The sequence below is a fragment of the Paramormyrops kingsleyae genome, chromosome 20 (assembly GCF_048594095.1).
Source record: "Paramormyrops kingsleyae isolate MSU_618 chromosome 20, PKINGS_0.4, whole genome shotgun sequence".
Taxonomy (NCBI): Eukaryota; Metazoa; Chordata; class Actinopteri; order Osteoglossiformes; family Mormyridae; genus Paramormyrops; species Paramormyrops kingsleyae.
In genome coordinates, this window is record NC_132816.1 from 21,714,663 (window position 1) to 21,736,917 (window position 22,255).

The 22,255-nt window shown below is 49.5% G+C and overlaps 1 protein-coding gene across 2 annotated transcripts; it reads right to left on the reverse strand.

Annotated features, from left to right (window-relative positions):
• Positions 1 to 168: 168 nt before the first annotated feature.
• Positions 169 to 20,341, reverse strand: LOC111848320 (neurotrypsin). 2 transcript variants are annotated; one of them, XM_023820212.2, is made up of 14 exons: positions 19,605 to 20,341; positions 16,941 to 16,983; positions 11,482 to 11,724; positions 11,002 to 11,140; positions 10,434 to 10,612; positions 9,945 to 10,092; positions 9,479 to 9,657; positions 8,631 to 8,772; positions 7,522 to 7,736; positions 7,190 to 7,331; positions 4,599 to 4,886; positions 4,395 to 4,517; positions 3,723 to 4,000; positions 169 to 3,200 (listed from the first exon to the last, which is right to left on the reverse strand). In XM_023820212.2, exons 1-14 carry the CDS (start codon positions 19,689 to 19,691, stop codon positions 2,881 to 2,883), a joined length of 2,526 nt encoding a protein of 841 aa, XP_023675980.1. In that variant the 5' UTR covers positions 19,692 to 20,341; the 3' UTR covers positions 169 to 2,880. The 2 variants fall into 2 exon arrangements, with proteins under 2 accessions (XP_023675980.1, XP_023675981.1); XM_023820213.2 differs by lacking the exon at positions 11,482 to 11,724 and having other exon boundaries at positions 19,605 to 20,339.
• Positions 20,342 to 22,255: the final 1,914 nt, after the last annotated feature.

The following is a 22,255-nucleotide window of genomic DNA, read 5'->3' on the forward strand; positions in this document are numbered from 1 at the left end:
TGTCTGTAGCAATTGAAACAGGACAAATACCACATGTACGTAAGAGGCCAATTTTCTAGCTGTGAAAAAGACGTGGATTTTGCCACAGTAAAGGATGATCTCACGCATGCTTAGACAACAGTCATTCCAGAGCTGGATCAATGAGCCTCTATTCTATTACAGCAAAGCTTTGCAAAGACAAGCAGGAGTAACTTTATTGAGAGTTTCTCTCACAAAGGGACACTAGAAGCATTTGTACAAAGCCACTGAGGGGCAAATGGCAGCACAAGCACAATGACTATGAAGGCCAGTAGGGGGCGCACTACGCATGGCATGCAGCAGGCATCGGGGCTCCCTCAAACAAAGCGTCTCTCTTGGAGGAGTTGAAGGTTCTGTGTAGCCAGAGGTTTCAGGATGGAGGAGATGGGTCAGAATAATGATCCATGGGGAGACCAACAGGTGCTCTGGCAAGCAGAGGAGCAGAGCGGCTCACAATCTTCTGGCACGAAGCGCCGTCCGTTTCCTGAATTCCCCATTCAGCATGACTCATGAGCAACAGCAGGAACAAGAGGACAACAGCAAGGCAGCAATGAGCAAATCTCGTTCTGAAGTTCCAGAGATGTAAGGAGAGACCTGGGTCTTTCTGCAAAGGTGTTTCCTGTCACCCAGTATCACCCTAAAGGTGATAATCACCATCCAGCCTCCTTCGAGCCCCTGTACTGCACCCTTAGCCATAATCCTGACCTCCTTAGTTCAAATCTCAGTGTATGAACATAGCTCCCCCCCCCCCCCCCCCGCTCGCAACAGCCCTACAGCTCCTGGTATATAAGATGTCACTCGTCCCCAGAAACACAACAACAGGTGATTACTTTTACACCAGTAAGTAGTAATTCCTAAATAAATAGAAGCCCTTCCCAAAACACCCACTCTCTAATCAGACAGAAACACACGTATCACAAAATTATATAACATTAAATAGAAAAGGGAGAGTAAGTAAGAAGACACAACACCTGCAAAGTGTATAAACAAAATCATTTAAGAAACAGCGCTGTCCTGTCGTCTACCATTTGTAATTATAGACTGTAGTATAGATTACACTCTTTCTGCTCAGGCAACAAGATAAGCATGAACATTGTACTATTTTAAAACCTTTTGTTGGGATGATGATACAATATAATGCACAAACTTAATCAAACTAAACTGTCTACACTAAATTAGACAGTAAATTTCCCGTCAAACACAAAGATTATACTGCCACCTGCTGGGGGTTCACATTTGTATGTGTTAATTATTCTAGGAAAGTAGAAAAAAAAACAATTAAACTGCCTTTGCATTCTAACGATATTATCAGTTTGGTTGTGAAGCACAAATCACTTTCCACATAACATTAATATGAACTATGAAAATGCAAGTTAATTAAACATGGAAATCAGTTACAAAACTATTTGAAAATGAGTACACTCACTGATGGTTTTAGATAAAGTACCACCTAGATTTAAGAACTGATGTAGCTCAAATGTAGCTCTATTTGAACTGGATAAATGAATGGCTAATTCGGGTGGGTTATCTATAATACACTTTTGTGCAAGCAAAGGTTTTATTTTTGGAAAAATCAGACGATTAATGGCTTTAGACGAGAAAAAATCAGCCTGAACCCTCACAGGCCATTGCTGACTTTTAGGCTAATTCTGTACCACAAGCAGGACCCCCTCGCTGATGCACGACGCCCAGGACCCACAGGACGCGTCTCTCGGGGACAGGGGCAGGAACGCGTGTCTCGGAGCTGTCGCCAGGTGGTCTGCCTTCTCTGGGAGGTGGGGTCTGCACTCCTCTCAAGCTGGTCATTGGAAGGGCAGTGAAGGTCTCAAAAGATCAGCTCTGGCCATTGGCTGTGAGTGTGTCACATGACCGACCATGTGGAGGCGTGTCCTCCGGTGGGGGAAAGGTTAGGACATTGTAATGTCAGCCGCCTAGTTAGAGGTCAGAAGGACTGAAGGGGGTTTGGGGCGAGGATTCCACCCCGGCGCCATCTTTGCAGCCCATATTATAGACTCTGCGTCTTTGTAGTGATTCACAATTGACTCCACTATTGATTTTGGACCTTCCCCAAAAATAAACCGGAATGTTCCGCGTGTAGGCCTGAGTGAATAATCTAAAGGGGCGGGCGTCAGACGTTATCGATCTCAGGCCTGAGTGAGTTCCCAGGTGCCTGAAAAGCAGACGGCGTGGAGGTGGGGGAGGTCGGGGGGGGGGCACCCACAACCGGGGAGAAACCGGGGCGAGGCAGAAACGTCATAAAACACATGCACAAGACACGAGAAGAGGTTTCTACAAGCGCGCCAAACCAGTTACTGGCTTTTCCTCACAGGGACGGCCACGGCTCAGTACCGCCTGCCCTCAGTTGGGGACGTCTGGGGGGGGGGCACCATTAAAGTATCTGCTGCAGCCATCAAAGCATCAGATCTCAGCTGGCAGATGGCAGATTCATGTAGAGAGGCAGACATTTCATTCTGCTGTTTTACTAAATGCCGACCTGTGTTAGCAAGTGCAAACTATTTTATCTGTTATAACCAAGCAAAGATCATTTGGCTGACAGGTTCATAGACACTGTGTCATGTTACGTCCACCTGCTGTGTGACCTTCTGCTCCTGGGGACATGTAGGCCTAATCATGCTTATTTCTCAACATCAATACTAATATTACAGGCTGTTTTTGCGGCCGAATTGATTTGTCCTGCAATGGGATGGAATTAGCGAGATAGAGATTGTCTGGCCCGGTCAGTAGAGACCAGGCGGCCAAGCCTGAGAGCAAACGCTAAGAGCAGCCCCGCAAGCCCCTCCCTACAGCCCTCTGCCCAATCACAGAGTCCCACAGAGTCACATGACCCAGCACCTGCCACACTCAGATCTCTGCAGGGTGGCCTGTGACCTGCTCGATCCAGTGCAGGAAGCGGGCCACAGGTGTGTACACCCCCGGAAAGACTGGATCGGCGCAGCCGCGGCCCCAAGAGACAACCCCCGTGAGAATCCAGCGCCCGCCTTCGCCGTGGCACACCAGGGGTCCGCCGTCGTCGGCGTGGCATGCCTCCGCCCGCCGGCCGGCTGGCAGGCTGCCCACACATAGCATGCGGCTGGAGTAACGGTCGCCATAGCGATCCTTGCACTTCCAAGCTGGCAGGAGCGGTGCCCAAGACTGGAGGGCACTGCTGGGGCGTCCCGAGTCTGACGGAAGGAGAAGACAGAGAGGAACTGGACTGATGCATCCGCTTAACCGGACCAGCAAAAATACACGGGGACTGGGAGCCATGGAGGGGTCAAAAGGCCACAAGGGAGAAAAGATAAACAGCGACACAACTGCCAATTACGGCGCCCCCTGCAGGCACAGGGAATGAATATATAACATAACAAGGGAATGAATATTTAACAGTACAATCTCTGTTTAGAATGCTTAACAGCTTCTCTTCCAACCATCATGCTCATTGTTATAAACACTTTTGTAACATTAATATTGGACATTTATTGTGTGAATTAAAAAAAATCGACATTCGAGAGATTGAGGGAGGTCACTGGAGAAAGGGGTGAGAGAGAAACAGGGGATGAGGATGAGGAAAGAGTGAAAAACAGAAGAGAGAAATAATGAGCAGTGGAGAGAAAAGAGGGAGAGGGAAGTGCAGGGTGGAAGAGGAATGGAGGGGTGTTGGATATGCGGCCTGGCCTGGAAAAGGGAGAGACTGAAAGGCAGACCTGAGGCAGGCCGGCCCGTGATGATGCAGACGTCCGGCCGCTGGTGCCTGGCCTCCATCCAGGTGGCGGGGAGGCAGGCCGCGTTCCTGCGCAGGTCGAACGTCACGCATCTGCCCTCCGCCCCCGGCAGCTTCAGGAGGGCGATGTCATACTCCCAGCCCTGTGCGGGGGCGCTCCGGTACTTCTCGTGGATGATGATGCGCTCAGGGGTCAGGCTGCGGGCCCTGGGACCGAGGCCACCCAGCTGCATCAGGTAGCTGGAGGGATCCCTGCCAAACCTGCCCAGGTGGCAGCAACACTAGCCAGGTTAGCAAGCATCAGGCACCAGGCTGCAGGGAATCACCATGACAACAGGGGACAGGGGTATATACACACTGTCCCACCAGAGTCATGGCACAGGGCATGCATAAAATATTTATTTTAAGAAACAAATAATCTATTAGAACACATTTGATTTAATTAATGTCTTTTGTGCCAGTTATGATTGGTGATCCATTCCTCCCTTAAAGCCTAAAAATACCATTTGTACCCAGGAACCAGTGAGATGTCCCATAAATTTTTAAAAACTCAAGGTACATTTGAAAAACATGCCTTATAATAATTTCTACGCAATTATTGTCAGCGACCAGGATACAGCTGCAGTACTGCTTCTGACCAGCAGGTGTCACCCACCTCTTGAAACAGTGCGCTGCAGTCAGAGCCCAGCAGGGATCTATGAGAGTGGCGATGCAGAGCGGGTGGCCCCCTGTGGGCTGGGACACCGGCCAGAGGGAGACCTGCCAGGGCCACGACTCACTGCAGGAAGGCAGGAGATACTGGGAATTACGTCCACGCCGCAGCAATGTGTGTTAAATGGAGTTTGGCTGTGTTTTCTACCTCAGTGACTCCAGGGATTCCTCCTCTGCCTCGGTCCTCTTCCCACGGTGTAGGATCTGAGGCCTCATGCCACATGACTGTCGGCCCTCCTCAGCACCGACGTCCTCTGTCCCTGGTGTGTGATCGCAGGTCACACCTGGGCCACCGCTCTTGCAGTCGAGGACACCGTGCCCTCTGACGGGGCAGTCCCCCAGCGCGGCCTCTCGTCCCGAGCAGCGCACGCGGCCCCAGCGCACAGCCCTGCTCTCCTCTCTGAAGTACTCCCCAGGGCGGGCCTTGGAGACGCCGCTGCAGTGAGAGAACAGCAGGGGCAAGCTGTAGTAACAGCTGCTGCCTTCACAGCTGGAGAGCAGCAGCATCCAAACCGCAGAGGAGCCCCATCAGCCACGTTACCAGCTAATACTCACCTACCAGCTAATACTCATCTATCAGCTAATACTCACTTACCAGCTAATACTCACCTATCAGCTAATACTCACCTATCAGCTAGTACTCACCTACCAGCTAATACTCACCTATCAGCTAGTACTCACCTATCAGCTAGTACTCACCTACCAGCTAATACTCATCTATCAGCTAATACTCACTTACCAGCTAATACTCACCTATCAGCTAGTACTCACCTATCAGCTAGTACTCACCTACCAGCTAGTACTCACCTACCAGCTAATACTCACTTACCAGCTAATACTCACCTATCAGCTAGTACTCACCTACCAGCTAATACTCACCTACCAGCTAATACTCATCTATCAGCTAATACTCACTTACCAGCTAATACTCACCTATCAGCTAGTACTCACCTATCAGCTAGTACTCACCTACCAGCTAGTACTCACCTACCAGCTAATACTCACCTACAAGCTAATACTCACCTACCAGCTAATACTCACCTACCAGCCAATACTCACCTACCCGCCAATACTCACCTATCAGCCAATACTCACCTATCAGCTAATACTCACCTGCCAGCCAATACTCACCTACCAGCTAATACTCACTTACCAGCTAATACTCATCTATCAGCTAATACTCACTTACCAGCTAATACTCACCTATCAGCTAGTACTCACCTACCAGCTAATACTCACCTACAAGCTAATACTCACCTACCAGCTAATACTCACCTACCAGTCAATACTCACCTACCAGCCAATACTCACCTATCAGCCAATACTCACCTATCAGCTAATACTCACCTATCAGCTAATACTCACCTACCAGCCAATACTCACCTACCAGCTAATACTCACCTATCAGCTAATACTCACCTACCAGCCAATACTCATCTACCAGCTAATACTCACATACCAGCCAATACTCACCTACCAGCTAATACTTACCTACCAGCCAATACTCACCTACCAGCTAATACTCACCAATCAGCTAATACTCACCTATCCCTCTTCTCAGCCTAAGCAAAAAATGCAGTTCTTCTTTCTAATGTTCTTCTTTCATCTCAAATTCCTCCTTCTCCATAGCAACAGCAGCAACCCAGCATACCCACCCATCCCCCACCCAGCTTGACAACAAACCCCATTTCAATCCCATTTCAAGCTTGAAAAATTCACTGCACATATAAAAAATTGATAATCCCGCATCTACTGCATCAAACCAGGCAGCTCCTCGGGGGTGGTCATGTCACATCTACAAATCAGTGCGAGTGTCTGCTGTGGATCCTCAACCCAAACTGACCTACGATCCCACCCACTGGGCCAGACCTCAGCAGCACCATAAATGCTGGATTTATAAGTTCACTGAACTTCATGCAGCATCATGTCCCATGAAAGGTCAACTATGTAATAAATTCAAAAGACGCGACACATTGGCTGACATATCAGCTCCTTAACAATCAAGACATCAGCATTGCTACTATGTGTCAATCTCAGTCAATATTGCTGTCCAATACTTAGACCAGGGTTCCCCAGTCCCGGTCCTGGAGGGCCAGTCCACAACACAGTTTGCAGGTTTCCCTGCTCAGGCACATTGTATTCAGCTCACCAGCCAATAACCAGGTGTAGTAGGTGTGTTTGAGTAGGGAAATCTGCAAACTGTGTCTGGACCGGCCCTCCCGGACCGGAACTGAGCAATACTAAAAGTTAACAGCACCAGTGATAGACATAACTACTAGAATAATGGAAATTATTGCATTAGACAAACAGCCATTTTCCGTAATGGAGGACAAGGGATTCTGTTCAGTCACCCCCTAACCCTCGCTACAGTCTCCCAAATCTGCGTTACTTCGCTAAAGCCTTATTGCCTGCATTATATGATGTGATCGCTACACACATTCACAAGAAGTAATGTCACCAGCATCAATTTCAATCTACAGATTTGTGGTGCTCAGAGTTTAGCCTCTTTTCTGGATTTATCTGTAGAAAAAATATACCGATCATCAGTCAGAATTTTCACATTGGTGCACAACACAGCGAATTACATACTGTATGCAGTAATATATGAACATTACACTGAAAGCTGGAGTTTGCTATCTGACGCAAGAATAATGATCTGGTTACCCCCTGGTTCCCGCATCTTTAGCGCCCTCCCCTGGACCGTGAGGTGAACTCATGGGCTTGTAGGGTCACACTCACCCGAACCCCAGCTGCCGGCAGATGACCTGGGCGGTGCGATCGTTCCAGCCGTCTTCACACACAACGCCCCACTGACCGTCCACCAGTACCTCCACACGACCCTCCTTCCGGCTCCTTCCGCCGACCAGGCGGATCAGAGGGCCTGTGACAAATGAGACCCACCTTAGATGATTCAGTGTTCTCTAAGGAACTTTCTGGAACACCTGCCGCGCTTCACGCTTCCATGGCCGGATGGGAACACCAGGCCAAACCTTCCATCCAGTGCCAGACCTCAGCAGCACAGCCCCCCCCCCCACCCCGCAGGCAGTCACTCACTGTCACACACCACATACCTGAGACTGGTGGGCCAGCCGGGATATGATTGGTCTCCGCTCCGTCTTCACAGTGCACCCCCACGTCCTGGGTGTGCTTGCAGTCGTGCCGGCCCCACACACCGTGCTCGCAGTCCAGCAGGGAGAGCTCAGTGCCCGTACAGCGCACACCGTCCAGCAGGATCAGGCCCGCACCCTCGCCGAATGTGCCATCTGGGGCCACCTCAGCTCGCCCTCTACAGGTGCACAGCGGTATTACAACAACAGAAGAGCAAAAGGATTCAGATTATCCATAAAAAGTACATTTACTTTTGTTTTTTCTTTACAAATGCATGTCAATTGAAAGAGGACAGTACATGACCTTCCATAAACTTCAAGAAGTGAATCAACTTAAAATGAATAAAAATGATCAAAAAAGAGCTCTCTCACCAGCATATATATATTTCAACCAATTGGACTGGAATCACATGGTCTGGTGTTAAGGATCAAACACGTAGGGAGTGATTGAAGATACTTGTGAAGCGAGTTATAACCCCCAACCTAGTGGATACTAAATCCGAGGCATTTAGACTGACAAAAATCCTAATGAAGCCCTTTGCATTTGGCAGTAATAAATATGCTGTGATGCAGCCCTTTCTGGTGTGGGACTCCTAAGCTGTTTACTTTGTTTTGGTGGGATGGCTTTGTGTGTAATGCCCTCCTGGGCCATGTCTGCCAGCAAGTTACAGCTTCTCCGGGTGTTTTGGAATAATGCAGGCCAATTAGCATACAATGCTATGCTTACATGGCGAAATATCTCCCAGGCAAATGAGTCTAATAGCTAATGCTGTGGGACCTTTAATAGTCGCAGGAGAACGTAAGCTAACCTTCCCATCTAAATGATAACATCTTCAGTAGTACAGGCACTCAGGCATTGGTTGTCAGAAATCCATCCATCCACCCATCCATGCATTCATCCATCCATCCATCCATCTATCCACTTAGGGCTTATCCTGGTCAGTATCATGGCTACACCCCGGGAGGGATGCCAGCGTCTTACGTTTTGAGATCCGCAGACCTCACAGGAGGCCTCATATCTGCAGAGGCTGTAGAGCTGACGGGTGAGAGGTCAAAGGTCGCCAGCATCTCACCTGAAGCCCAGCTGCCGGCACACGACCTGGGCCTGGAGGCCGGTCCAGTTGCGGCTGCAGATGGTGCCCCAGTCGCCGGCATGGAACACCTCAAGGCGGCCCTCCCAGGGGCTGTCGGCCCCCACCAGCCGCACCACCCCATCTGCAGGCCAGGCAGGACCACAGAGGGCGGGTGAGCGAGAGAGTGCAGTGACACCCAGGGAGAGAGCGCAGTGACACCCAGGGAGAGAGTGCAGTGACACCCAGCGAGAGAGCGCAGTGACACCCAGGGAGAGAGAGCGCAGTGACACCCAGGGAGAGAGCGCAGTGACACCCAGGGAGAGAGCGCAGTGACACCCAGGGAGAGAGTGCAGTGACACCCAGGGAGAGAGCGCAGTGACACCCATTACCGGAGGTAAGTGCTGGACTGCCTTCCCCTAAAGCCCCAATGTGATATAAACCTGTTATTTTGACATAATAGGGACCATTTTTTGGTTCCACAGGGAGAAACTCAATTTTGTAAAAATCTGTAACTGTTTGGTTATTTACAGTTAAGGCCACAGAAATGAATGGAGAATCCCAACAAAGATACAGGTACGTGCGTGTGTGTGTGTGTGTGTGTGTGTGTGTGTTATGCTGACCCGCGATGGTGATTGTCACCACTCACTCCCACACATTTGCATCTGTGGCCCCCTGTTGGCCAGAAACAGTCATTTCACTAAATATAAAATTAACACAAAACCAGTTAGCTAGCTGTGATGTCCTTCTGACTCTACTGACTAGCTATTTAGTTTTTGAGACATCTCCGGGGGCCACAAGCTGGAGCCTGCCCCTGCTCCTGCTTTCTAACCCAGCACAGCTCTGCTCACCGGTGTAGGGGCTGCAGGACACCCCAGCGTCCTCCATGTGGTCGCAGTTGTGCTGCTCCCAGCCGCCATGGGCACACTCATCCAGGGAAAGCTCGTTCCCGGAGCACTGTACCGCATCCAGCATGATGGGGCCCGAACCCTGGCCAAAGTGGGCCCAGGACCAGGCCTTCGGGATGCCCCTGGGTCACACGCAGAGACAAACACATGACCATAAATGTCATAGCGCCCCCTAGCCACGCAATCTAGACACTGCACCGGCTCAAGTCCATGTTAGGCTTCCTTTCATAAATAAAATACAGTACACAGAAATATGTACACAGCACACCTATTTCTGTACAGGCACACAGTGCCCTCTGGAGACCTGTATGACTACAGTACTGGGTGGTCCTGTGCTGGGGAGGAGTGGCTGGAGAGCCACAGACGGTCCGGAAATGGCGCATTGGCGATGAGCTAACTGTCCACGTACCCCAGCCCCAGCTGCCTGCACACCACCTCTGCGTCGACGTCGTCCCACTTGTCATCGCAGACGGTGCCCCACCTGCCATTGTAGTACACCTCCACGCGGCCCTCAAACTCCTCCAGACCTCCCACCAGCCTCAGGGGGGCGCCGTTACCTGAGGTAAAATAAAACCACACCCGCAGTTTAGCCTGACGAACATCAAAAAAGAATCAGTTCTCCAAGTCCCATTCCCTGTGTCCCATCTCCTGTGCCCTATTCTCTGATTCCTATCCCCCGTGATTGCTGTGACTGCCACTAACCTCCGCACCTCACCATGTGACCTCCGCACCTCACTACATGACTTCCACATCTTAGGTGTGACCTCCGCACCTCATCGTGTAACCGTTGCACTTCACCGCGTGACCACTTTCAGTTTCATTCAGGCACGCGTGCTGAACTATAGAAGCCAGTTAATCTGGGTGCCTGCAGTCACAATGCCGCTCCACCCGTTCTCACCTTCAGGCGGGGCGCACACCACGCTGGCCTCGTTCCCATGGTTACAGTCTCCCGTGACAAACTTCCTGCTCCGGCACTCCAGCAGCGAGTTCTCGTTACCACGGCAGCCCAGTCGCTCATAGTGGAAGAGACCAGTGCCAGGCCCGAAATAGGAGTGCTGGAGCGCCGTGCCGATATCTCTGCGCAGACAGACGGAGGGAGAGCGTACTTACTGTGCGAGCACAGCCCTGCTGCCAACTGTCAGCACTGGGGCTCCATCGACACACATACACACACAGCAGCCTGACACACATACACACACAGCAGCCTGACACACATACACACACAGCAGCCTGACACACACAGACACACACACAGGACAGCTTTAACCCCTACCCAGCCCTAACCTTAACCATAAGTAACCAAACAAAATATAAGACTTTTGGCATTTTTCATTTTTTGACTACAGGGACAGATTTTTTATAAAATTCAAATTTTATTACATTGTGGGGACACTGGGTCACACTCACACTGTATGAATCAGGTCCCTCCCCCTTAAGAATATAACGTAAGACACGGTTTTTCTCACCCCAAGCCCAGCTGGCTGCAGATGACGCTGGCGTCGCGGTCCGTCAGGTGGGTGTCACACACGGCCCCCCACTGGCCATTCAGGTACACCTCCAGACGCCCACTCCTGGGGGAGGAGCTGCCTACCAGCCGGGCTGCACCTGAAATAAGGAGAGACGGCCTGGTTCAAAGGTCACAGTGGGAAAGCCGTCGGTAGGTGGAAACCCAGTCAAACAGCCATTCCCATAATGAGCTCCAGCCTGGGGGGGGGGGGGGTTTAGCCGTGTAGAAATGAAACAATGTGCACCTTCTGGCAGAAGCCAACAGAGTCTGGGATCACAGCAGGAGAGAAAACACCCAGAGACTGACTTACTGTGAAATGCAGTACAGAAATGAACACAAGATGGCGCTCAGTCACACATGGGGTGGATGGGAGCAGGCAGGCGGACGGGGGGCCATGCGGTGGGGGTGGGAGGTGAGCAGTCAGCCGTCGGGCCCTGACCCTGGTGGCAGTCACAGTAAGCCCAGCCGACGGCGCCCGAGCTCTGCCGGAAAAAACACCAGGGGTTGGATTCGCGGTCCGGGTTCCGGCAGTAGCTGTGGTCGCCCAGCCCCCGGCCCGGGTACTGCTGCACGTAGTCGGGGAACTCGGTCCAGCGCAGGCAGGGCAGCCCGGAGTCCGTCTGCGACACCGAGCCGTTGTAGTAGCCAAGCTCAGTGAAGCCCTCGGAGCAGGATAGGGGGGCTGGGGGCGGAACACAGACGCACACGGACAGACAGACAGACACGCAGTTCACACAGGCTCCCACACAGGCTCCCGCACAGGCCGGGCTCGTCTCCCTAAAGCCCCCCCGGGGGAGGTACTGCGGGAAATCTGAGAAATTAAGTCCTCTCAGTTGTGGGAAATAATCCGTAATTGGAAAAGAATCCGTAAAATTGAGGATTAGACTGAAACAAGAACACTGGATGGCACTGTCAGGACACAGTGGGTATGGCTTTAATGAGCGAGACCCCCCAGGAGCTCGACACACATCCAGACACACATGCCGAGTGTGCAGCCCACAGGAGTGACATGGGAGTGATTTCCACGCATCCCATCCTCTCTCTCTTGTGTGTACGTGCATGCGCACACACAGATAGGATGATGTGCTTCCACACTGGATTTGAGGAGATCAGGCCCCATTGTCCTCTCATCTAAAGACCTGCAGCAAAAACATCCACACATGGACTGAACTGGAGCCCAGCTTCACTGAGATGACCCACTTCTGCAGCGACCAGGTTGGACCAGAAGGGGGAACCATTTGACACATGCAACATTTCTGTGCAATATTTTATTGTGAATCTTACAGTGAACCTCTGCAGCAAGGGTGGCCAATCTTATCCAGAAAGGGCCTAACTAGGGACTAATTAGAGAATTAGAGAATGATTGGCTAAAGAGTCCTCACGCCTGGGTTTGAACAGATGACATGACCGTTACCCCAAAAGCCCGCACACACAGCAGCCCTTTGCGGATAAGACCGGCCGCCCCTGTGCTACAGTCAGGCTTTATTCGCTTGCTAAATGTGGAGCCAAGATTGCATCAGATTTTTTGCAATGCACAAAGATACTCTTCATATAGCAGAAATTATATCTATAGTTATATAAGGACATACAGACGTGGACAAATTTGTTGATTCCCCTTCCACAAAAAACAAAAATCTCTGAATTAACTTGAAACTGACAAAAGTTTAATGGCATCCCTTATTATTTATTCCACATTTAACACAAATCCGACTTTGCTTTTGATTGATTCAGTTGAATATTTTATATAATTAAACAAATTAAAATGGCAGACAAAAAAGATGGTACCCTTAGTTTAATATTTTGTGGCACCACCTTTTGCAGCATTCGCTGCCAACAAGCGATCTCTGTACTTCACAGTGAGACGTCTGCATTTGCCAGCAGGTAGTCTGGCCCACTCTTCCTGAGCAAACTGCTCAAGCTGCCTCAGGTTTGGAGGGTGGCGTCTCCACACTGCAATTTTCAGATCTTTCCATTGATGTTCAATAGAATTAAGATCTGAGCTCATGCAGGACTATTTAAGGATAGACCAGTCTTGAGAGCTTTTAGCTGTAAGTTTTGGGTCATCATCCTGTTGGAGGACCCATGACCTGTGACAGACACAGCTTGGATGGTTTTGGATGGTTTCCTTGGCTCTTTATCTACCATCCACACTCTCCTTTTGATCAACCTGGGGTTACATTTCCTCTTGCGTCCAGGTCCTGGGAGGTTGGCTGCAGTCCCATGATCCTTATACTTTTAAATGACGTTGCCAACTGTGGTCACAGGAACATGAAGCTGCTTGGAGTTGGTCTTACAGCCTTTACCTTTAACACTGTTACCCATAATCTCCTTTCTGAGCGCCTCACACAGCTCTCGCCTTTGCTTTCTCTGGTCCACGGTCAGTGTGGTGCACACAGTGATACCAAACAACACAGCAACGTGTTCTTTCCCTTTAAACAGGCTGAATGGCTGATGAAAAGCATGAAGGCAGCTGAGATACTAATTAAGGTTAAACAGTTAGTTTGAAACATGACTATAATGCAAGAATAAATAGTCTCTATACGGGTACCAACAAATCTGTCCATGTCTTATAAAATAAACAACAAATAATTTCTTTTCACAGTTGTATTGGTTTACTCTATTGTATACTAAAGGCATGCAGGTATACACTAGACAACTGCATTTAATTGAATCACTTTTCAGGAGAAATGAAGCATTGTTTGAATGAGCTGTAAGGGTACCAACAAATTTGTCCATGTTTGTATATTAGTCACCATAACACAAACATTAAGTAAGTGTCAAGTGTTCACATCAATGCTAAAAATGTGTTAAATAAAGGTATTTAAATGCATGTGTCAAGACAATGATCTATCATACATGTGCATTGCTGCAATATTTTTAATATTTTAAATAGTCCATATATAGAAAAGAAAGTACCAAAATGTACATGTAAAAAACAGGCTGGTGCAGCGAGTCTCCTTCACTGTCTGACACAGGCTGGTGTAGTGAGTCTCCTTCACTGTCTGACACAAGCTGGTGCAGCGAGTCTCCTTCATTGTCTGACACAAGCTGGTGCAGCGAGTCTCCTTCACTGTCTGACACAGGCTGCTGCAGAGAGTCTCCTTCACTGTCTGACACAGGCTGCTGCAGCAAGTCTCCTTCACTGTCTGACACAGGCTGCTGCAGAGAGTCTCCTTCACTGTCTGACACAGGCTGGTGCAGCGAGTCTCCTTCACTGTCTGACACAGGCTGGTGCAGCGAGTCTCCTTCACTGTCTGACACAGGCTGCTGCAGCGAGTCTCCTTCACTGTCTGACACAGGCTGGTGCAGCGAGTCTCCTTCACTGTCTGACACAGGCTGGTGTAGCGAGTCTCCTTCACTGTCTAACACAGGCCGCACCTCAGTCAGATATTTTATTTGTCTCTTATTCTCTGTGTAGTGGTAAGATGTCCTTTGTCTCACTCCATCATCTCACTCCAGCGACACACACCAGTCTCAACCCACCATCTCACTCCCGCATCTCATTCCATCGTCTCACTCCATCATCTCACTCCATTGTATCTTTACTATTTCTGCTTCTCTCGTTCACTTGTTCTGGACATCAGCCTCTGGTGTTAAACATAAATCATAAAAAGGGCTTTTAAATTCACAGCCACATTTGCCTCTTTGGCTCTGATCCCAGTTTGATATTCTTACGGAAAGCGGCGTGGACATTTACTGTAGTGTGGATACACGGAAGGCACGAGAGTGGATATATCTGCTGGGGGCTCGCTGGTGGCCAGGATAAGGGAGCAGCGTGTGGAGCTGCTGGTGAGAGAGGCAGCTCAGGACCATATTTACAGCTGGGCTGACAGGAGTCTCTTCTGTTCGGAATAAGCAGAGATCCAAACTCTCCACTGCCTGTCTGGCTAATTGCGCCTATAGAAAGTGGCTTAATCACCCAGCTGACTTTAGAAATTCTGCGCCCCATGAGAATCTGAAGCCCCTAAAGAGATGGTGGCTTCCAGGCCTCATTGTACAAGGACAAAATGGAGCACAGTTAGAATTCCAGAGTGTGGCTTATTTAGCTTAACAAAGAGGCAGCTGCTCTGTAAATGCAGTTAAGGCCCCGTTGGTGGTTTGAATTCCGTTGGTATGAACCAGAAGCTACCACTCCGGTTTGTCCCCTGTCAGTCTAAACGAGGAGCTGCAGCTCCAGTTCGAAACCCATCAGTATAAACAAGGAGCTGTCACTCCAGTTCAAAACCTGTCAGTGGAAATGCAGAGACGCTGCTCTGGTTCAAATACCATCGGCGTAAAGAGGAGCCAGCACTCCAATTTGAAACCCATCGGTGTAAAAGAGGAGCTGTCACTCCAGTTCAATTCTCGTTGGTGTAAATGTGGAGACACTGCTCTGGTTTGAGCCTCACTGGTGTGAACAAGGAGTTCCAGTTCGAATCCCATTGGTGCACACGAGGAGCTGCAGCTCCAGTTCAGATTCCGTCACTGTATATGTGGATTGAAAGAGTAACTGATACCCAGGGCAATCCTAGGATTTCAGCCCCTTGGTTATTTTTTATGGGGGCTGAAGCCCCCCTAAATAAAGCTCTGACATGCTGATGGTAATGAGCCTCCCCCGGCGTGAGCCATAATGGTGTGCAAATTCAGTCAGTGCAAATGACACAACTTCCACTTAACATAATTAAACACAGTAAGAGGGGAAGGGGGACAGAGGATGTGCCCCCCCCTCTCAGATGGGTCCTGTTCGGTTAACACTCCCATGCGTCGGCCTGCTTCTACACCCAGCAGCAGGGCAGCATGTGGTCAAGCTGGTCAGGGTCACTGCCTTTGTGGCCAAACGGTGCTGGTGTTGCTGGTTTCTGAGGCCATAAGCAAAGCTCGGTGAAGGCAGGACCAGCGCGTTTGTGGTGGAGTGTTTAACTAAAGTGGGACGGGCATATTTACACAGTTTCTACACAGCAGGGTACGCACTGCAACCAATATTTTTTATAGTACACTTGATTTAATTTAACATTAATTTTTCTATACTGTCCATTTATGCAGCTCAAAATACTGCTGCCATCTCATCTCGTCATACTTTTAGTGTGTTAGTATATGTGCATATACATGTGTGTGGTTAAATGTGCGTGCATTTCTTTGTGTGTGAGCATCCGTGTGTATATTTGTGTGTATGTGAATATATGCGTGTATGTTTGTATGTATTGGTGTATACGTGTGCGTGTGTGTGCGAGTGTGTGTGTGTGCAAGTATGTGTGTGTGTGTGTGTGTGAGTGTGTGTGTATGTGTGTGTGTGTGAGTGTGTGTGTGTGTATGTGTGTGTGTGTGAGTGTGTGTGTGAGTGTGTGTGTGTGAGTGTGTGTGAGTGTGTGTGTGTGCGCGTGCCTGAGTTACAAAGAAGAAAGTAGAGCAGAAACTCACATTTGCTGACCAGCCAAAGCGCTGAACAGATTTATAGCCTTATAAGCCAAACCATCCCCCACCCCCTGCCCCCCCCACCTCCATTTACCTCAGCAGTGAGCTTCCATTCTGGGCCCGACTGACTGGGACAATAAAAAAACCATGTATCACAGACCATGTTGGCGCCATGCGAGCTGTGGACTCCCCCCAGAAAGAGGTGAGGCCTACATGACGCATCACTGGGCAGCCCGTGTGAACGCCAAGTCCCCGCATCGCCGCACACAGCCAGTGTTCAGGGTCGGGGGAAGATACCAGATCTCCCATAATGTCCTCTCATCTACACTGAAGCGTTCTGAGGCCGGAACCAAGAGGAAATGAGGTCACACTTCAGGGAGCGAGCCACGTCGTCGCTAAGCAACGCTTTACACCCCCTTGTTGATGAGCCACGGGGGCCACGGGGATCACCCCCACCCCCCACCCCTTGGCTCCGGTGATAGAGGCCACACACCGTGACCCACCCACCTGTGCTCCGCAGTGTGTTTAAGTAGCTGTCTTCAGTGATTACCTGCGGAGAAACGAAAAAACGGTTTGAGACAGGCGTGAACGCAGACGATAATCCTCACAGCCCCGGAGAGGAGCTGGGGCGCGTGGCGGGGGTCAGGTATGCTTCAGACTGCCGGCCCAGGGACCAGTTTCCTGAAGCCTTCTTAAAGGAAACTTTCGTAACTTCTGTCTTTTAACATAGAACTTACGAACGACGTAGCGTTAAGGCTTCGGGAAACTCAGCCCAGATCATTAGTTTCCCCGGAGCAATGGAGAAAGAGACGAGAATGTCCCAGAAAGTTTTCGCAAGATATCAGAGCATCACACATCAGAGAAATCAGACTGTGCACAACAGTGTCTAAACATCACCTGCTGCACCAATGAAAGGAGGCAAAAACAACACGGTCTAGACAAGTGAAGCAATGAAAGACACTTAGAAAAGTATAATATTTTAAGATTGTCATGCCAAAAGTATCACAGTAACAAAATTGAAGGTTACAAACATTCGGACACCAAAATCGGGTTTCTACGGTGATGGGGGTCCCCAGGTTTTTAGGGTGACGGGGGACCCAAGCAGAGGGAACATTCCACAAAAAGATCAGGCCATTTTATTCCATGAACATCTGGGATCTCAGCCATTTGCTTGATGGAACTAATCAAGGTTTTATGCTATAATCTGGGTAATTAAGGGTGGAGATAACCTCTTGTTGTGTCTCCAGTCTGACAGGGAACGCCTTACTGGTTTAGGTTCCCTCTGGATAGGGCAGGTGATAAAAATATAGCTACAGTACATATTAGCCAAGATGTCAGAGAAATGTCATGGAGCTCATTAATCGGCACTGAACTGCACCCGGATCAGCGCTTCATCATGAGGCTAATTGAGTTTCGCTTCGCGTCGATAGTAAAGGCAAGTGGCACCTCGTCTGGCTGGGACAAAACTGCAGCCCATGACACTCAAAGCGTGACACTTAATTACAGCCATCGGTCCCGCCCCCGGGGCGAGATCTGAGTCGGCTGCACAGAGCTCTCTACCAGTCCGCTTTAAGAAATGAAAGCGGCATGGTGATGTTATTGTCGTGTTTGTGTTTGTAACCACGCCTGTACCCACGGGAGTCGCTAGGTTCGATCAATCGGGGTTACGGCCCTGAAGATTTTAGCCCTGATGCCAACTTTCCTTCAAAAAACAAAGGTCAGGTCCCAGGTAAATGTGACTTAGCCACTGATTTTTTTCAATTGCTAGAAACGACCCTTCATTATTGCCATGAGCACAACCGAGTAAGGTGTTTAACACGTTTTAACTTCACATAGAAGTTAGTATTGCATGTACTGATATATAATTCAAATATGTATGTAACTGGTTTTCACAATTTCTATGGGGGTTATACCTATTTACTCTGATTAGTTCTGGTTATAGGATGGATGGATGATTGTATGTATGTATGTATGTATGGATGGATGGATGATTGGATGGATGGATGGATGATTGTATGTATGTATGGATGGATGATGTTATATTGTGGCAAATTAATTTCTTCCCGTTTACGTTTAGAAATTATATTCTTATATTCTTTCCCTGTATAGCTATTATATTTGAAATATATATTTGCGTCGAAAAAACAGGCTGTAACGGATCAGCATCCGTCAGTAAGAAAGGCCACCGCCATCAGCCGTCACAGCGTTACCGTTACCGACAGCGAAAGCGTCTCCCTTCACTTTCCACGCCTTCGGGATGTCGCCTTACGACGCGCTCCGTGCGTGTTTGTGTGTGAAATCCGTGTAGCCCTATTTAAAATACTCACAGCTTACAGCGACATGTTCTTATTAATCATCCAGATATACAGAATTAAATATGTAATACGGAGACGCGATTGATTTTGATCTGGATATTCTAAAGAGAATTTTATAGAAGCAATTACCTTATTATACATAATAATGAAATATCAGTAAATATGTGAAAACGCTTATAACTATCGTGTTTTGAATTAATGTTAGTTAAATGTGCAATTTTCCCGTAACATTTACGCGTTTCCATCCGGAATACACGAACTGTTCAGGTTTTATATATCATCCCAAACCCCGCTAATGAGAAAGGTCTCCGCTACAGCCTGTCATCTCCTCACTGGAGACCCTGGAGATCAATGTATCCTCACCACACCGTTCGGCTCTACTTGTGCATTTTTAACAAAGCCGCTATCACAAGTACTTTAGACAGAGATGACAGAATAGCTTGCATTTAGCTTAATGCAATCTTAAATCCGTGACATATCACACTTTACACCTGATAATAAAGCTTCCCTTTACATAGCATTTAAACTGCTATTTAATTTATTATTTTCCATTTATTGGCTCACCGGTGTTTTTCTCAGATTTCTACCTGCAATCTGAGTTTTACGTCGTTTTACTCATGCAAACCAAGCTTCACGTTACAATGCCGCACAAAAGCAACTGATTGCTCCTGCTCGATTTATAGCCGAGGCGTTACGGGACGCGTTTTGCGGGCGCAGATATCGGCGTTTCGGTTAATCTCTCTCATCATTAGTGAAGGACCGGGGGACAGACACTCATTTAACGGGAAAATGTGTCACTAAAATGCTGCAAATGCATATAAGCGCGGCGTGCAGAGACCCGGCGGCCGGCACCCACCTCCGCTCGGACCCGCAGCCCGCAGCTGTACGCCAGCATCAGCGCGAAGTAGCTGCCCAGAACCATCGCGTCCGTCCGGCTGCACATGTCACCGGCAGCTTAGGGGCAAGAAACCTTCTGCCATCGCAAACGGCCGGGAAACACCTACAGCAGCGGCAGCACGGGCTTATCTGTCCGTCTCCCGTTATTCGTTTTTCTCCACCGGTATAAAGGAGCGAAGAGTGAAAAGGGTAAATGAAGGAAAGTCCGTGATGAAGTGGAAGCGTAGGCGTCGCCCCTCACTCACATCCTCTATAATCCTTTATAAACCTTTAAATGTGCGCCGTCATGTGCCGCCCCTTCACACGCTCCTGCACCCTGCGTTTATAGCCCGCTGCAGCAGCCCCACGGCATGGGCGTCGCCGCGGTGCGGCCGCTCGGCGAAGTGTCCTTTCCCAGCCGCACGGACGAACGGAGCTGCGCGTCCGTCCGCCTCTTCTCGGTTTGCGCGCTGATTGCGGGACCCCAAGCCACCGAAGCGCTTACGGCCGGTGTGGGTGGAGTTTAATTTCTCTGAAAACCATGCAAACATCATCGTTAAAAGTCTTTATCATACGGAGCACCATCCCCACTGCGCCATATACCCCTCATATTTATCACAAAGCGTCCTTAGAATGGCATGGCGTAGTGCGCGCCCGTTATAGGTGAGCGATTACACCACACGCCCCCTGCTCCACTTGCAGGTGGCGGGGATGAGGGCCACCGGAGCCGCGGCGAGGCACCAGACTCCTGTCTCTGCTGGTCAGAGCATCTGATCTGATGGCTCTCAATGAAAAGGGTCCGGATTTGTTACAAAATACGAGCAAACAACAATATCATGAGATACGCGCCATGTGTACAGCTAATATATAAGGATTTGCATTGCAAATAATTGAAAATCTAAACAGAAAATGTGTGTATCGTGATACTTAATATTAAAATCGATGTATGACTAAAAATAGAAACGCGAACACACCCAGTGAGGTAACTCCTTTAGGTACCGCTAGCTGTGGGGGGGAGAGGGGGGGTTGGTTGTTATTTCGGCCCCTCTCGCCTTCCAGTTATCTTTAATGGGTCTCTCCATCCCTTACTCTTCTCACTCTTCGCATGTAGGGTTGGACTAACTTCTCTGGGGCCACCAGGCTGACATGGGCAGGGCAGCCTCCTAAATGGGCCACTGGATATATTTTTGCCCCCAAAACAATGGAACAATCAATAATATTCCAATCAATATAGTGAAAATGAACTTTCGTCAAGGTTAGTCTTGAACTCTTTCTTATGTTCATTTAATTGTGTTCCTGCTTCTGTTTACAATGTAACAGTGACTGCAGTGAGGCAGTCAGACTATGAGGCTTAATTACTGTCAGTCTGGTATCTCTGTGCCGTTTTCGTCTTCTTACTTTCTGCCACTTTTCCTGCCAGTGAACAGCTGACCGACTCCAGTGGTGCAGTAGTGCAGTGAGAGCTGTGTAGCTGTGTAGAATAGCCCATTACAGCTGGGACACGGGCAACGTTGTCTGTCCTGAAAACTGTCACAAAAAATGCAAATTTCATACATGCTGCTATCATATAAATTATCACTATCATATTTCCTGCAATGTAACATCTGGAAATTCTGTCTTCGCGGGGCCCCTAGTTTTCAGGGACCACAGGTAGCCCCCTACCCTGGCCTTATGGTAGGTCTGCCCCAGGCGGCCCCTACCCTGGCCTTATGGTAGGTCTGCCACAGGCGGCCCCTACCCTGGTCTTATGGTAGGTCTGCCCCAGGCGGCCCACCTACCCTGGCCTTATGGTAGGTCTGCCCCAGGCGGCCCGGCCCACCTACCCTGGGCTTATGGTAGGTCTGCCCCAGGCGGCCCACCTACCCTGGCCTTATGGCAGGTCTGCCCCAGGCGGCCCACCTACCCTGGCCTTATGGCAGGTCTGCCCCAGGCGGCCCACCTACCCTGGCCTTATGGTAGGTCTGCCCCTGACTGCATGATCCTTGTTCCTCACACCATACTCTGTAAACTCCAAGCGCTGCAGCGTGTGAGGATCCCAGGAGGGCGGCTGTTCCTGAGATGCCGGAACCGCCACACACGGCACCAGCAATGAAAGTCACACACGTTAGCTTAGCCAAACAGCTACTGAACCTCCACGCTGCCTGTGCTGGGAGGACTGGGATGTTTGCATTAGCATGTAGCAGTAGCTAGTAAAGTAGTTAGTAAATAGTAGAGCCGCTGCATTGAAAGGAGCCAGTCGAGGTGGTTTGGGCGTCTGTCCTGGTCACGTCTCTGGAGAGGTCCAGCCGGGAGGAGACCCCAGGGCAGACCCAGGACGCGCTGGGGAGATGATGCTTCTCGGCTGGCCTGGGAACGCCTTGGAGGATGTGGCTGGTGAGAAGGTGGTCTGACCATCCCTGCTTAGATGCAGCCATCACCGACCCCGGAAAGGCAGCAAACAATCGATGGCTGGATGGTAAACTGCCCTCAGTGTGGGTGTCCTGTTCAAGGGAGCAGCCCCTTCATTCAGGCGACCGGCCTCCCTGCATGGCTCTCATTGCCTGAAGTCACAGTTACAGTCGACATTTAAGAATATAAAAACACAATGACCTTGACTACGATCACACTACCAAGCTGAAGTGACTCAAATTG

What these genes read in the sequence shown, in the direction of transcription:
- LOC111848320 (XM_023820212.2), bottom strand. Translation starts at nt 19,691, where the DNA reads ATGTGCAGCCGGACGGACGCGATGGTTCTGGGCAGCTACTTCGCGCTG. An exon ending in TGCAGGCAGCTGGGGCTGGG is followed by an intron (nt 9,658 to 9,944) that starts GTACGTGGACAG and finishes CGTGTGACCCAG; the next exon opens with GGGCATCCCGAAGGCCTGGT. An exon ending in GGCTGGCCCACCAGTCTCAG is followed by an intron (nt 7,332 to 7,521) that starts GTATGTGGTGTG and finishes CATTTGTCACAG; the next exon opens with GCCCTCTGATCCGCCTGGTC.